Source organism: Pristiophorus japonicus, chromosome 1 (genome assembly GCF_044704955.1).
Source record: "Pristiophorus japonicus isolate sPriJap1 chromosome 1, sPriJap1.hap1, whole genome shotgun sequence".
Classification (NCBI taxonomy): Eukaryota; Metazoa; Chordata; class Chondrichthyes; family Pristiophoridae; genus Pristiophorus; species Pristiophorus japonicus.
The window spans coordinates 446,283,080-446,297,915 of NC_091977.1; the positions used below are offsets into that span (position 1 = coordinate 446,283,080).

The 14,836-nt window shown below is 44.4% G+C and overlaps 1 protein-coding gene across 1 annotated transcript in view; it reads left to right on the top strand.

The window, feature by feature from the left end:
* smchd1 (structural maintenance of chromosomes flexible hinge domain containing 1) overlaps positions 1 to 14,836 on the top strand; it is a 302,280-nt gene that overhangs the window by 213,943 nt on the left and 73,501 nt on the right. Inside the window, exons 34-35 of the mRNA XM_070893027.1 lie at positions 6,495 to 6,556; positions 9,538 to 9,622. Coding sequence (XP_070749128.1) covers positions 6,495 to 6,556; positions 9,538 to 9,622 — 147 coding nt within the window. The remainder of the gene's footprint in view (positions 1 to 6,494; positions 6,557 to 9,537; positions 9,623 to 14,836) is intronic.

A 14,836-nucleotide genomic window follows, 5' to 3' on the forward strand; every position in this document is an offset into this window, starting at 1 on the left:
TATGCTTTTCCAAATGTCCTGCTACTGCTTCCTTAATAATGGACTCCAGCCTTAATAATGGACTCCAGCATTTTCCCAACGACAGATGTTAGGCTAACTGGTCTATAGTTTCCTGCTTTCTGTCTGCCTCCTATTTTAAATAGGTGTGTTACATTTTCAGTTTTCCAATCCGCTGTCACCTCTCCAGAATCCTGGGAATTTTGGTAGATTACAACCAATGCATCCACTATCTCTGCAGCCATTTCTTTTAAGACCCTGGGCTGCAAGCCATCTGGTCCAGAGGACTTGTCCACCTTTAGTCCCTTTATTTTACTGAGTCCTTTTTCTTTAGTGATAGTGATTGTTTTTAAGTTCCTCCCTCCCTATAGCCCCTGGATTACCCATTTTTGGGATGTTTTTCATGTCTTCTACCGTGCAGACCGATACAAAATATTTGTTCAAAGTCTCTGCCATTTCCCTGTTCCCCATTATTAATCCCCAGTCTCATCCTCTAAGGGACCAATGTTTAGTTTAGCTACTCTTCCTTTTTATATACCTGTAGAAGCACTTACTGTCTGTTTTTATATCTCTTGCTAGTTTACTTTCATAAACTATCTTCCCTCTCTTTATTTTTTTCGTCATCCTTTGCTGGTTTTCAAAAATGTCCCAATCCTCTGACCTCCCACTAATCTTGCCCACTTTTTATGCCGTTGTTTTCAGTTTGATACCATCCTTTACTTCTAGTTAACCACGGATGGTATTCGCTTCTCTTAAAAGCTTTCCTTCTCACTGGAATATATTTTTGTTGAAAGTTACGAAATATCTCCTTAAATGTCTTGCCACTGCTTCTCAACCATCTTGCACTATAATCTATTTTCCCAGTCCACTTTAGCCAACTCTGCTTTCATCCCTTTGTAATCATCTTTATTTAAGATCAGGACACTGGTTTGAGATCCAACTTTCTCATCCTCCAACTGAATTTGAAATTCAACCATACTATTGAGTACTCTTTCCTAGAGGATCCTTTACTAGGAGATCATTTATTAATGCTGTCTCATTACACAGTACCAGATCCAGGAAAGCTTGCTCCCTGGTTGGTTCTGCAACATACAGGATGCACCCTATGAACTTTTCCTGAAGGTTACTGTGGCCAATTTGATTCGTCCAATCAATATGAAAATTTAAATCGCGCATGATTATTGCCGTACCTTTCTTGCAAGCCTCCATTATCTCTTGATTTATACTCCGTTCAACAGTGTAGTTACTATTAAGGGGCCTATAGACTTTTTCCTCTTATTGGGCCCAAGTTTCGGCCTCGGTTAGAGAAACATAGAAACATAGAAAATAGGTGCAGGAGTAGGCCATTCGGCCCTTCTAGCCTGCACCGCCATTCAATGAGTTCATGGCTGAACATGCAACTTCAGTACCCCATTCCTGCTTTCTCACCATACCCCTTGATTCCCCTAGTAGTAAGGACTTCATCTAACTCCTTTTTGAATATATTTAGTGAATTGGCCTCAACAACTTTCTGTGGTAGAGAATTCCACAGGTTCACCACTCTCTGGGTGAAGAAATTCCTCCTCATCTCAGTCCTAAATGGCTTCCCCCTTATCCTTAGACTGTGTCCCCTGGTTCTGGACTTCCCCAACATTGGGAACATTCTTTCTGCATCTAACCTGTCTAACCCTGTCAGAATTTTAAACGTTTCTATGAGGTCCCCTCTCATTCTTCTGAACTCCAGTGAATACAAGCCCAGTTGATTCAGTCTTTCTTGATAGGTCAGTCCCGCCATCCCAGGAATCAGTCTGGTGAACCTTCGCTGCACTCCCTCAATAGCAAGAATGTCCGTCCTCAGGTTAGGAGACCAAAACTGTACACAATACTCCAGGTGTGGCCTCACCAAGGCCCTGTACAACTGTAGCAACACCTCCCTGCCCCTGTACTCAAATCCCCTCGCTATGAAGGCCAACATGCCATTTGCTTTCTTAACCGCCTGCTGTACCTGCATGCCAACCTTCAATGACTGATGTACCATGACACCCAGGTCTCGTTGCACCTCTCCTTTTCCTAATCTGTCACCATTCAGATAATAGTCTGTCTCTCTGTTTTTACCACCAAAGTGGATAACCTCACATTTATCCACATTATACTTCACCTGCCATGCATTTGCCCACTCACCTAACCTATCCAAGTCGCTCTGCAGCCTCATAGAATCCTCCTTGCAGCTCACACTGCCACCCAACTTAGTGTCATCCGCAAATTTGGAGATACTACATTTAATCCCCTCGTCTAAATCATTAATGTACAGTGTAAACAGCTGGGGCCCCAGCACAGAACCTTGCGGTACCCCACTAGTCACTGCCTGCCATTCTGAAAAGTCCCCATTTACTCCTACTCTTTGCTTCCTGTCTGACAACCAGTTCTCAATCCATGTCAGCACACTACCCCCAATCCCATGTGCTTTAACTTTGCACATTAATCTCTTGTGTGGGACCTTGTCGAAAGCCTTCTGAAAGTCCAAATATACCACATCGACTGGTTCTCCCTTGTCCACTCTACTGGAAACATCCTCAAAGAATTCCAGAAGATTTGTCAAGCATGATTTCCCTTTCACAAATCCATGCTGACTTGGACCTATCATATTACCTCTTTCCAAATGCACTGCGATGACATCCTTAATAATTGATTCCATCATTTTACCCACTACCGATGTCAGGCTGACCGGTCTGTAATTCCCTGTTTTCTCTCTCTCCCTCCTTTTTTAAAAAGTGGGGTTACATTGGCTACCCTCCACTCCATAGGAACTGATCCAGAGTCAATGGAATGTTGGAAAATGACTGTCAATGCATCCACTATTTCCAAGGCCACCTCCTTAAGTACTCTGGGATGCAGTCCATCAGGCCCTGGGGATTTATCGGCCTTCAATCCCATCAATTTCCCCAACACAATTTCCCGACTAATAAGGATTTCCCTCAGTTCCTCCTCCTTACTAGACCCTCCGACCCCTTTTATATCCGGAAGGTTGTTTGTGTCCTCCTCAGTGAATACCGAACCAAAGTACTTGTTCAATTGGTCCGCCATTTCTTTGTTCCCCGTTATGACTTCCCCTGATTCTGACTGCAGGGGACCTACGTTTGTCTTTACTAACCTTTTTCTCTTTACATATCTATAGAAACTTTTGCAATCCGTCTTAATGTTCCCTGCAAGCTTCTTCCCTTTTTTATTTTTACGACAGACAGGAATGTACAATTGTTGTAGTTCATCCATGCGGTCTCTAAATGTCTGCCATTGCCCATCCACAGTCAACCCCTTCAGTATCATTCGCCAATCTATCCTAGCCAATTCACGCCTCATACCTTCAAAGTTACCCTTCTTTAAGTTCTGGACCATGGTCTCTGAATTAACTGTTTCATTCTCCATCCTAATGCAGAATTCCACCATATTATGGTCACTCTTCCCCAAGGGGCCTCGCACAACGAGATTGCTAATTAATCCTCTCTCATTACACAACACCCAGTCTAAGATGGCCTCCCCCCTAGTTGGTTCCTCGACATATTGGTCTAAAAAACCATCCCTTATGCACTTCAGGAAATCCTCCTCTACCGTATTGCTTCCAGTTTGGTTAACCCAATCTATGTGCATATTAAAGTCACCCATTATAACTGCTGCACCTTTATTGCACGCACCCCTAATTTCATGTTTGATGCCCTCCCCAACATCACTACTACTGTTTGGAGGTCTGTACACAACTCCCACTAACGTTTTTTGTCCTTTGGTATTCTGCAGCTCTACCCATATAGATTCCACATCATCCAAGCTAATGTCCTTCCGAACTATTGCCTTAATTTGCTCCTTAACCAGCAATGCAACCCCACCTCCTTTTCCTTTTATTCTATCTTTCCTGAATGTTGAATACCCCTGGATGTTGAGTTCCCAGCCCTGATCATCCTGGAGCCACGTCTCCGTAATCCCAATCACATCATATTTGTTAACATCTATTTGCACAGTTAATTCATCCACTTTATTGCGGATACTCCTTGCATTAAGACACAAAGCCTTCAGGCTTGTTCTTTTAACACCCTTTGTCCTTTTAGAATTTTGCTGTACAGTGGCCCTTTTTGTTCTTTGCCTTGGGTTTCTCTGCCCTCCACTTTTCCTCATCTCCTTTCTGTCTTTTGCTTTTGCCTCCTTTTTGTTTCCCTCTGTCTCCCTGCATTGGTTCCCATCCCCCTGCCATATCAGTTTAAATCCTCCCCAACAGCACTAGCAAACACTCCCCCTAGGACATTGGTTCCGGTCCTGCCCAGGTGCAGACCGTCCGGTTTCTCCTGATTTTTTGGAGAACGGAGTATCTTAGAAATTCAAATTCTCAGCATTTAGTTTCCTCCAGTTCTAGTCAGTTAGAACAGTTTCACTTTGGAACAGAATTTTTTTTTTCAAAAAGGGGCGTGTCCAGCCACTTACGCCTGTTTTCAAAGTTTCGGCAGTGAAAACTTACTCCAAACTAACTTAGAATGGAGTAAGTGAAGATTTTTGTACGCTGGAAAAAACCTTGTCTATACTTTAGAAAATCATGCGTAGGTTACAAATCAGGCGTAGGGAATTGTGGGGGGGGGGTTTAAAGGGAAGTTTACAAACATTAAACACTTCATGGGTCGGGGGGGGAGGAGGATGGAGGTCGGGTTGGTTCGGGTTGGGGGGAGGGGGGAGAGGGAGGTCAGGTCGGGTGGGGGGGAGCGCGGGTCCAGTCCGGGGAGGTGGGGGGGGGGAAGGGGCGGAGTGGGAGTCGAGTCGGGTCGGGAGGAAGCAGGAGCTGGGCGTGGGAGGAGCCTTATGCACGCAGCCCCAGTGAGGCCATTCGGCCAGGGCTAGGGGCTGCGTGCTTCAGGCCCCTCCCACACAGTTTTGAGCGCCTGGAGCTACTGCACATGCGCGCCCACTGTAGCGCGCATGTGTAGAGGTCCCGGCACTGTTTTCAGCGCAGGGACCTGGCTCCGCCCCCTACAGCTCGTACTGCACCGCGCCCGGCTCAAGAGGACCAGCAGGGAACCGGAGAATCTGGAAGTTTTTTTTCAGCGCACTTTGTGGCGCGAAAAATGGGCATCCAGGTCGGGGCTGCACCGTTCTAGGCGCGGCCCGAAACTTGGGCCCGTTATTTCTTATCTCCGCCCAAACTGATTCTACATCTTGATCTTCTGAGCCAATATCATCTTGATCTTCTGAGCCAATATCATTTCGCACTACTGCACTGATCTCATCCTTTATTAACAAAACTACCCCACCTCCTTTTCCCTTCTGTCTATCCTTCCGAATTGTAAAGTACCCCTGCATATTTAGTTCCTAGCCTTGGTCACCTTGCAACGACATCTCTGTAATGGCTATCAAATCATAACCATTTATATCTATTTATGCTGTCAACTCATCTATCTTGTTATGAATGCAGTGTGTATTCAGATAAAGAGCTTTTAATTTTGTCTTTTTACCATTTTTCCCTGATTTGACCCCACTTTCTGATGCCCTCTTATTTTTATGCATTCTGCCCCTTCCTGTCACAGTCTGGTTATCATTTCCCCCATCGCTACCCTGCTCTATTGCCTTCTCCTTTCTCTTTGACTTTTTACATTTTTGCTCACATTGAATTCACCCACTCTAATTCATCCTCCTTCTCAGTTCTTCCTCTGTTTATTTCTCAATCCTTAAATCTCATTGGTGTAAGGAGATACCCTGTTGGTCCCGTTGTTCACCAAGGTCCCAGATGCCATGTTGTCAGCTCTCACTTCCAGCAACTTTGTGAGCAAAAGACTGAGGTAGAGGAGCCAGCTTACCAATTATGTTTTCAGAAAAGGTCCATCATAAGAACATAAGAAATAGGAGCAGGAGAAGGCCATACGGCGCCTTGAGCCTGCTCCGCCATTTAATAAGATCATGGCTGATCCAATCATGGACTCAGGTCCATTTCCCTGCCTGCTCCCCATAAACCCTTATTCCCTTATCGTTTATCACTTGCCTTAGAGCACAGCAGGTCAGGGAAAGATGCCCAACATTTCTACATGGCTCCAGTAATAGAGAACCGTCCAGAGCACCCCAAAATTTCCAATTTTCCTTGAAACCAGCAAAGTGATTTTACTTAAACAGGTTGGGTAATTGCTAGAGTCCAAATTTCAGAACTAAGGTTAGATCTGTGTAGTATTCCTTTAAATAGACTGCTGACATCGTAATGGCTATTTTGCAAGGCTGGAGGATGAGTCAACTAGGGAGCTTGTGCGCCCCCCCCCCACTCCTTACGATTGGATGGATTCTGTACAAATTATATGGAGATCCTGTTACTATGAATCACAATTTTCAACTGTTAAGCCGGGATCCCTTTCTTTTTCTTATACTTCAATGGAGAATTCTGTTTGGTTGCCACCATTAGAGGTTGAATTCATTCTGTATACGAAATAAACATTGTTGTGAATCCTGTAAATCTGGTCTTTACGCCAAACATTTTAACCATCTCTTCACTTTTTCTTTAGCCCACAATTCTAAACTGCAACAAAGGACGGGAAAATGACAAAGAGGGATGCTTTTATTTCAGGTATTCACCACACACTTCATTTATGGCTCGATTTCAATTTTATGTTGCATACCACAGCTTGCACTTATGCAATGTTTGTAATATAGTAAAACAATCCCAAGATACTTTGGGCATTCATTTGGTACACTGCCTGAGTTTTTAATGTTGTACTGTGCCTGATGTAGAATCCAACTGGTGCAAGACTGAGAATTTCTAAAATCCAGTTATGTTTTGCTGTAAATTAGTGTTGACAAATGGCATTAAAATTGCAATACATCTAACACACCGCAGCCTATCTGACAATCCAGTCAACATCTCCACAGATCTTGATTTGCTGTTCCTTACAAAAACCTCAGACATGGAGTTATGGAGTCATTTATACAGCACAGCTGAATTAACACATCAAAGGAACGGAAAGATTGCTGAAATATTATGGGTTAATAATTTGTACCTTTACTGAGATTCATGTGACTCTTTTAGTGTTCGACTCTTTGAGTTCAACTGGCTCAACTGTGGCTAACAAGGGAAATTAAGGATCGTGTGTTAAATCCAAGGAAGAGGCATATAAATTGGCCAGAAAAAGCAGAAAACCTGAGGATTGGGAGAAATTTGTAATACAGCAGGGGAGGACAAAGGGTTTAATTTGGAGGGGGGGAAATAGAGTATGAGAGGAAGCTTGTTGGCAAAATAAAAACTGACTGCAAAAGCTTCTTAGAAATGTGAAGAGAAAAAGATTAGTGAGAACAAACGTAGGTCCGTTGCAGTCAGATTCAGGTGAATTTATAATGGGGAACAAAGAAATGGCGGACCAGTTAAACAAATACTTTGGTTCTGTCTTCACAAAGGAAGACACGAATAACCTTCCGGAAATACTAGGGGACAGAGGGTCTAGTGAGAAGGAGGAACTGAAGGAAATCCTTATTAGGTGGGAAATTGTGTTTGGGAAATTGATGGGATTGAAGGCTGATAAATCCCTGGGGCCTGATGGTTCTCATCCCAGAGTACTTAAGGAAGTAACCCTAGAAATAGTGGATGTATTGGTGATCATTTTCCAACGGTCTATCAGCTCTGGATCGGTTCCTATGGACTGGAGAGTAGCTAATGTAACACCATTTTTTAAGAAAGAAGGGAGAGAGAAAACGGTAATTATAGACCGGTTCGCCTAACATCAGTAGTGGGGAAAATGTTGGAATCAATTATTAAAGATGAAATAGGAGCACATTTGGAAGGCAGTGACGGGATCAGTCCAAGTCAGCATGGATTTATGAAAGGGAAATCCTGCCTGACAAATCTTCTGGAATTTTTTGAGGATGTAACTGGTAGAGTGGATATGGTGTATTTGGACTTTCAAAAGGCTTTTGACAAGGTCCCACACGAGATTGGTGTGCAAAATTAAAGCACATGGTATTGGGGGTAATGTACTGACGTGGATAGAGAACTGGTTGGCAGACAGGAAGCAGAGAGTCGGGATAAACGGGTCCTTTTCAGAATGGCAGGCAGTGACTAGTGGGGTGCCGCAAGGCTCAGTGCTGGGACCCCAGCTATTTACAATATACATTAATGATTTTGATGAGGGAATTGAGTGTAATATCTCCAAATGTGCAGATGACACTAAGTTGGGAGGCGGTGTGAGCTGTGAGAAGGATGCTAAGAGGCTGCAGGGTGACTTGGACAGGTTAGGTGAGTGGGCAAACGCATGGCAGATGCAGTATAATGTGGATAAATGTGAGGTTATCCACTTTGGTGGCAAAAACACAAAGACAGACTATTATCTGAATGGCGGCAGATTAGGAAAAGGGTAGGTGCAACGAGACCTGGGTGTCATGGTACATCGGTTATTGAAAGTTGGCATGCAGGTACAGCAGGCGGTGAAGAAGGCAAATGGTATATTGGCCTTCATAGCTAGGGGATTTTAGTATAGCAGCAGGGAGGTCTTACTGCAGTTGTACAGGGTCTTGGTGAGGCCACACCTGGAATATTGTGTTCAGTTTTGGTCTCCTAATCTGAGGAAGGACATTCTTGTTATTGAGGGAGTGCAGCGAAGGTTCACCAGACTGATTCCCGGGATGGCAGGACTGACATATGAGGAGAGACTGGATCGACTGGGCCTGTATTCACTGGAGTTTAGAAGGATGAGAGGAGATCTCATAGAAACATATAAAATTCTGATGGGACTGGACAGGTTAGATGCAGGAAGAATGTTCCTGATGTTGGGGAAGTCCAGAACCAGGGGACATTGTCTAAGGATAAGGGGTAAGCCATTTAGGACTGAGATGAGGAGAAACTTCTTCACTCAGAGAGTTGTTAACCTGTGGAATTCCCTACCGCAGAGAGTTGTTGCCAGTTCATTGGATATATTCAAGAGGGAGTTAGATATAGCCCTTACGGCTAAAGGGATCAAGGGGTACGGAGAGAAAGCAGGAATGGGGTACTGAGGGAATGATCAGCCATGATCTTATTGAATGGCTGTGCAGGTTCAAAGGGCCGAATGGCCTACTCCTACACCTATTTTCTATGTTTCTATGTAACTCTCCAACCCTGATTATATCATAACCTTGTCCTAAAAATATATACTTAATTACATATTTTACTTTGTTATAGATATTAATTTTTGTACATTTCATCTGATAATATTTCACATCTCTACTTCCCTCCAGAACCTCTGCATTAATTTAAGTTACAAAACAAGCAAGAGCATCCTGGAGTAGCTGGGTTAATTAGTACGTTAGACAGGCTGGGGGGAGGGCAGCTGACCTGAAGCACCTGATCCTTGTTATGAAAAAATCATTACTAGTTGATTTACTTGATAATTCATAAGTTTTTTTTTTAAAAAAAGCAAGATCTGCCTTTTTATTTGTTTCTTGATGGACAGGTACTGATCTAATTTCCAGAATTCCATAATGTGCTCCATGGATATTCACCACCATGCTACCTGATTCTGATATTTGTCCCGCCACTAAATTGTTCAAGTTCTTATTGTGTAACCTACATTTTCATTTCAGGGATAAAATCCTTCCAGAGCGAATAGGAGTGCATACCATTCAGTTTGCTTATTCACAGGACAAGACCATGCTCTATAGTGAACAGGTATTTTTTTTAAATTCGTTCATGGGATGTGAGTGCCGCTGGCAAAGCCAGCATTTATTGCCCATCTCTAAATGCCCTTGAGATGATATTTGTATGATGATATTTGTGCTGCAACCCTTTTAAAGATTTCATATCTATGTAATAAAATAATAAATGTTAGAAAACTGAAATAAAAACATACATTTGGAAATACACAGCATCATTCAGCATCTGAAGACAGGTTATGACATTTTGGGTATATACTCTTCATCAGAACTGAAGACTGAAAGATATGTGACATTTTTGGAAGAACAGAAAAATTAATCAACAGATGGGTTGAATGATGTTTAAACTCTTAATAGAAAACTATTAAATATAAAAGATGGTCAGTGAGGTGATAGAAAGATAAAAAGGTTGAAAATGTGGAAATTGGATACAAAGACATGGGAGGGGCCATCCAATCCAAAAGAGGAAAAAATTGAGAAAGAAAAGAAACAACAAATAAAGCAGATCAGAAATCAATAATCTATTAAGTTTTCTCTGTATGTTGTCCACTCCTTATTTGAGATTTCCATTCTATGATGCACAATTTCACCCGCAGCTGTACACATCCAGCACTGGATGAAGCTCCAGAAGCTGCAGATCCCTGTACCTATATCTACAATAACTTGCATTTATATAGCACCTTTAATGTAGTAAAACATCCCAAAACGCTTGCTTCACAGGAGTGTTATCAAATAAATTTTGACACTGATGCACATAAGGAGATATTAGGACACGTGATCAAAAGCTTGGTCAAAGGGAGAGGTTTTAAGGAATGTCTTAAAGGAGAAGAGGGACAAGCGGAGAGGTTTAGGGCAGGAATTACAGAACTGCAAGCCAAGGCAACTGAAGGCTTCAGCCACCAATGGTCAAGTGATTAAAATATTAGATGTACAAGAGGTCGATATTTGAGGAGCACAGAGATCTCGGAGGGTTGTAGGGCTGGAGAAGATTAGAGATAGGGAGGGGCGAGCCATGGAAGGATTTGAACACGAGGATGAGAATTTTAAAATCGCGACATTCCTTAACCGGGAGCCAATGTAGGTCAGCGATCAACACGACTTGGTGCATGTTAGGATATGGACAACATCAGTTATGCATATTAAGGGCAATTTGCATTGTCCTGACTTCCCATTGGCAGTGCCTTCAGACAGCTAGTCAAAACAGCAGATGCTGGCAAAACACAGTGGATCTGCAAGTTCCGAGTAAGCAAAACTGGGCAACACCATGAACTCCAACCCCAACCAACAATCTCAAAATTAATTTACCAACAACATTGGGCTCACAAAAATCTGCATGTTATGTTCAGAACTATGGGTTTCACTGTAAATCTTAGGAATCGATAAGAAACCAGCTAATGGATACTTGTTAGTTGAGCTATGTAGAGATAGGGCGAATTACTGAGTGGGGTGCTGCAGAGATTAAGGTTAGCAGCACTACCAAGTTACATCAGTGATTTGGGTTCCGGAACTCCCATGAAAATTTGGTCAAATTTGCAGATGATTTCAAACTAAGGTGCGATAGAATCATTGCATAGGATATACGGCACAGAAACAGGCCATTCGGCCCAACCAGTCCATGCCGGTGTTTATGCTCCACTTGAGCCTCCTCCCATCTTTTCTCATCTAAATCTATCAGCAAAACCCTTGATTCCCTTCTCCCTCATATGCTTGTCTCGCCTCCCCTTAAATGCACTTATACTATTTGCTTCAACCACTCCCTATGGTAACGAGTTCCACATTCTTACCACTCTTTGGGTAACAAAGTTTCTTCTGAATTCCCTATTGGATTTCTTGATGTCTCTCTTATATTGATGGCTTCTAGTTATGCTCTTCCCCACAAGTGGAAACATTTTCTTTGTACCCACTCTTATCAAAACCTTTCATAATTTTAAAGGCCTCATTAGGTCACCCTCAAGCCTTTATTCAAGAGAATAGAGACTCGGCCTGTTCATCCATTCCTAATATGTATACAGCTACATTTCTGGTATCATCCTTGTAAATCTTCTCAGCACCCTCTCCAGTGCCTTTATATCCTTTTTATAAAATGACGACTGCAACTGTACGCAGTACACCTAAGTGTGATCTAACCAAGGTTCAATACAGGTTTAGCATAACTGCCCTACTTTTCAATTCTATACCTCTAGAAATAAATGCTAGTGCTTGGTTTGCTTTTTTTACAGCCTTGCTAACCTGTGTCGCAACTTTTAGTGCTTTGTGAATTTGTACTTTTGAGATCCCTTTGTTCCTCTACCCCACCTCGACTCGCACCCTCCAAGTAATAAGTGAACTCCTTATTCTTCCTACCAAAATGTAATACCTCACTTTTATCTGTGTTGAACTTAATTTGCCAATTATATGCCCATTCTGCAAGTTCATTAATGTCCTTCTGTAATTTGTTGCAGTCCTCCTCAGTATTGACTACCCCCACACCTCCCCCCCACCTAATTTGGTGTCATCTGAAAATTTCTAAATTGTGTTTTTGATTCCAAAGTCTAAATTGTTAATATGAATTGTGAACAACAGTGGTCCCAGCACTGATCCTTATGGAACATCACTACCTACCTTCTGCCACTGTGAATAGCTACCCTTTACCCCTACTCTCTGCTTTCTGTCTTGAAACCAGCTAGCTATCCATTCTGCTACTTGTCCCCTGACTGCATTCTCTGACCTTGTTCATCAGTCTATTATGGGGTACCTTATCAACCCACGCTATGACAGGAGCTGATGACTGCTGGATGGACCACCGCCCTAATCCGATCCATCATCAACATTAATATTGCCCCAAAGCAGAGGGGACAGCAGAAGCAGTTCTGCAAAAAAGTTAATGCCGGGGCACTTAGAGACCCAGCTTAGAGAGCCCTATACAGCCAGCGCCTCACAGCCAATCTGGCGTGCCTCGATGACCCTAAGATGCTGAATCCTCATAGCGCTTGGTCTGCCCTCCAGACCTCTATAACCAGTGCCTGTGAACAGACACTTGGTCACTCAGCCAGAAAATATCAGGACTGGTTTGATGAAAATGATCAGGAGATCAAAGAACTAGTAGATTGCAAGCGCAAAGCATTTCTGAGCCTCAAGCAACAGCTCAACTCGGGAGCTGCAAAGCAACATTACAGACGGCTCAAGGCTCAGGTACAGCAAAAAACTCGGGACCTAAAGAACAGGTGGTGGATGGAGAAAGCACAGGAGATACAACAGCTGGCCGACAGCCACGATATGCGAGGATTCACTGCAGTCAAGGCCACCTACGGTCCAAACTCCCAAGGCCCCACCCCAATCCTGACCAAGAACGGGGAAATACTCATCAAGGACACCAAAGCTGTCAGGGCCCGATGGAAGGAACACTTTGAAGATCTCCTCAATCAATACTCTGGCTTTGACTCGAGTGTTCTCGATTCCATCCCGCAGCATGCCACCCGCCACCAACTCTGAAACTCCAACATTGCACGAGGTTGGCAAAGCCATAAAACAGCTTAAGAATAACAAGGCTACAGGTGCGGATGGAATCCCTGCTGAGGCGCTAAAATATGGCGGAGAGGCGCTGTTGGCGCGGATACATGACCTCCTCTCTCTCATCTGGAGGGAGGAGAGCATACCGGGAGATCTCAGAGATGCAGTGATTGTGACCATTTTTAAAAAGGGGGACAAGTCCAACTGCGGCAACTACAGGGGAATCTCCCTGCTTTCAGCCACTGGGAAAGTTGTCACTCGAGTTCTCCTCAATTGTCTTCTCCCTGTGGCCGAGGAGCTCCTCCCGGAATCACAATGCGGATTTCGTCCCCTCGGGGCACAACAGACATGATCTTTGCAACGTGCCAGTTGCAGGAAAAATGCAGGGAGCAGCGCCAGCCCTTATACATGGCCTTTTTCGATCTTACAAAGGCCTTTGACACTGTCAACTGTGAGGATCTATGGAGCGTCCTCCTCCGTTTCGGATGCCCCCAAAAGTTTGTCAACATCCCTTGCCTGCTTCACGATGACATGCAGGCCGTGATCCTTACCAACGGATCCATTACAGACCCAATCCATGTCCGGACAGGATCAAACAGGGCTGCGTTATCGCTCCAACCCTCTTCTCAATCTTCCTCGCTGCCATGCTCCACCTCACAATCAACAAGCTCCCCGCTGGAGTGGAATTAAACTACAGAACCATTGGGAAGCTGGTTAACCTACGCCGCCTCCAGGCCAGGTCCAAGATCACCCCAACCTCTGTCATTGAGCTGCAGTATGCGAATGATGCCTCCGTCTACACACATTCAGAGGCTGAACTCCAGGATATAGTCAATGTATTCACTGAGGCATATGAAAGCATGGGCCTTAGGCTTAACACCCGTAAGACAAAGGTCCTTCACCAGCCTGTCATCGCTGAACAGCACTGCCCTCAAAGCATCAAGATTCACGGCTTGGCCCTGGACAACGTGGACCCTTTCCCTTATTTCGGGAGCCTCTTATCAACAAAGGCAGACATTGATGCAGAGATTCAGCATCGCCTCCAGTGCGCCCGCACAGCCTTCGGCCGCCTGCGGAAAAGAGTGTTTGAAGACCAGGTCCTCAAATCTACCACCAAACTCGTGGTCTACAGGGCTGTAGTAATACCCGCCCTCCTGTATGGGTCTGAGGCATGGACGATGTACAGAAGGCACCTCAAGTCGCTGGAGATATATCACCAACGATGTCTCCGCAAGATCCTGCAAATCTCCTGGGAGGACAGGCGCACCAACATCCGTGTCCTCGACCAGGCTAACATCCCCAGTATTGAAGCACTGCCCACACTTGATCAGCTTCACTGGGTGGGCCACATAGTACGCATGCCAGATACGAGACTCCCTAAGCAAATGCTTTATGCGGCGCTCCTTCATGGTAAACGAGCCAAAGGGGGACAGCGGAAACGTTATAAGTACACCCTCAAAGCCTCCCTGGTAAAGTGCGACATCACCACTGACACCTGGGAAACCTTGGCCGCAGACCGCCCGAAATGGAGAAAGTCCATCCGGGAGGGCGTTGAGCTCTTTGAGTCTCGACGCAAGGAGCATGAAGAGGCCAAGCGCAGGCAGCGGAAGGAACACGCGGTTAACCAGCCCTACTGACCCTTCCCCCGACAAATGTCTGTCCCACCTGTAACAGGGTCTGTGGCTCCTGTATCGGACTGTTCAGCCATCCGAGAACTCACTTTGGGAGTGGAAGCAAGTCT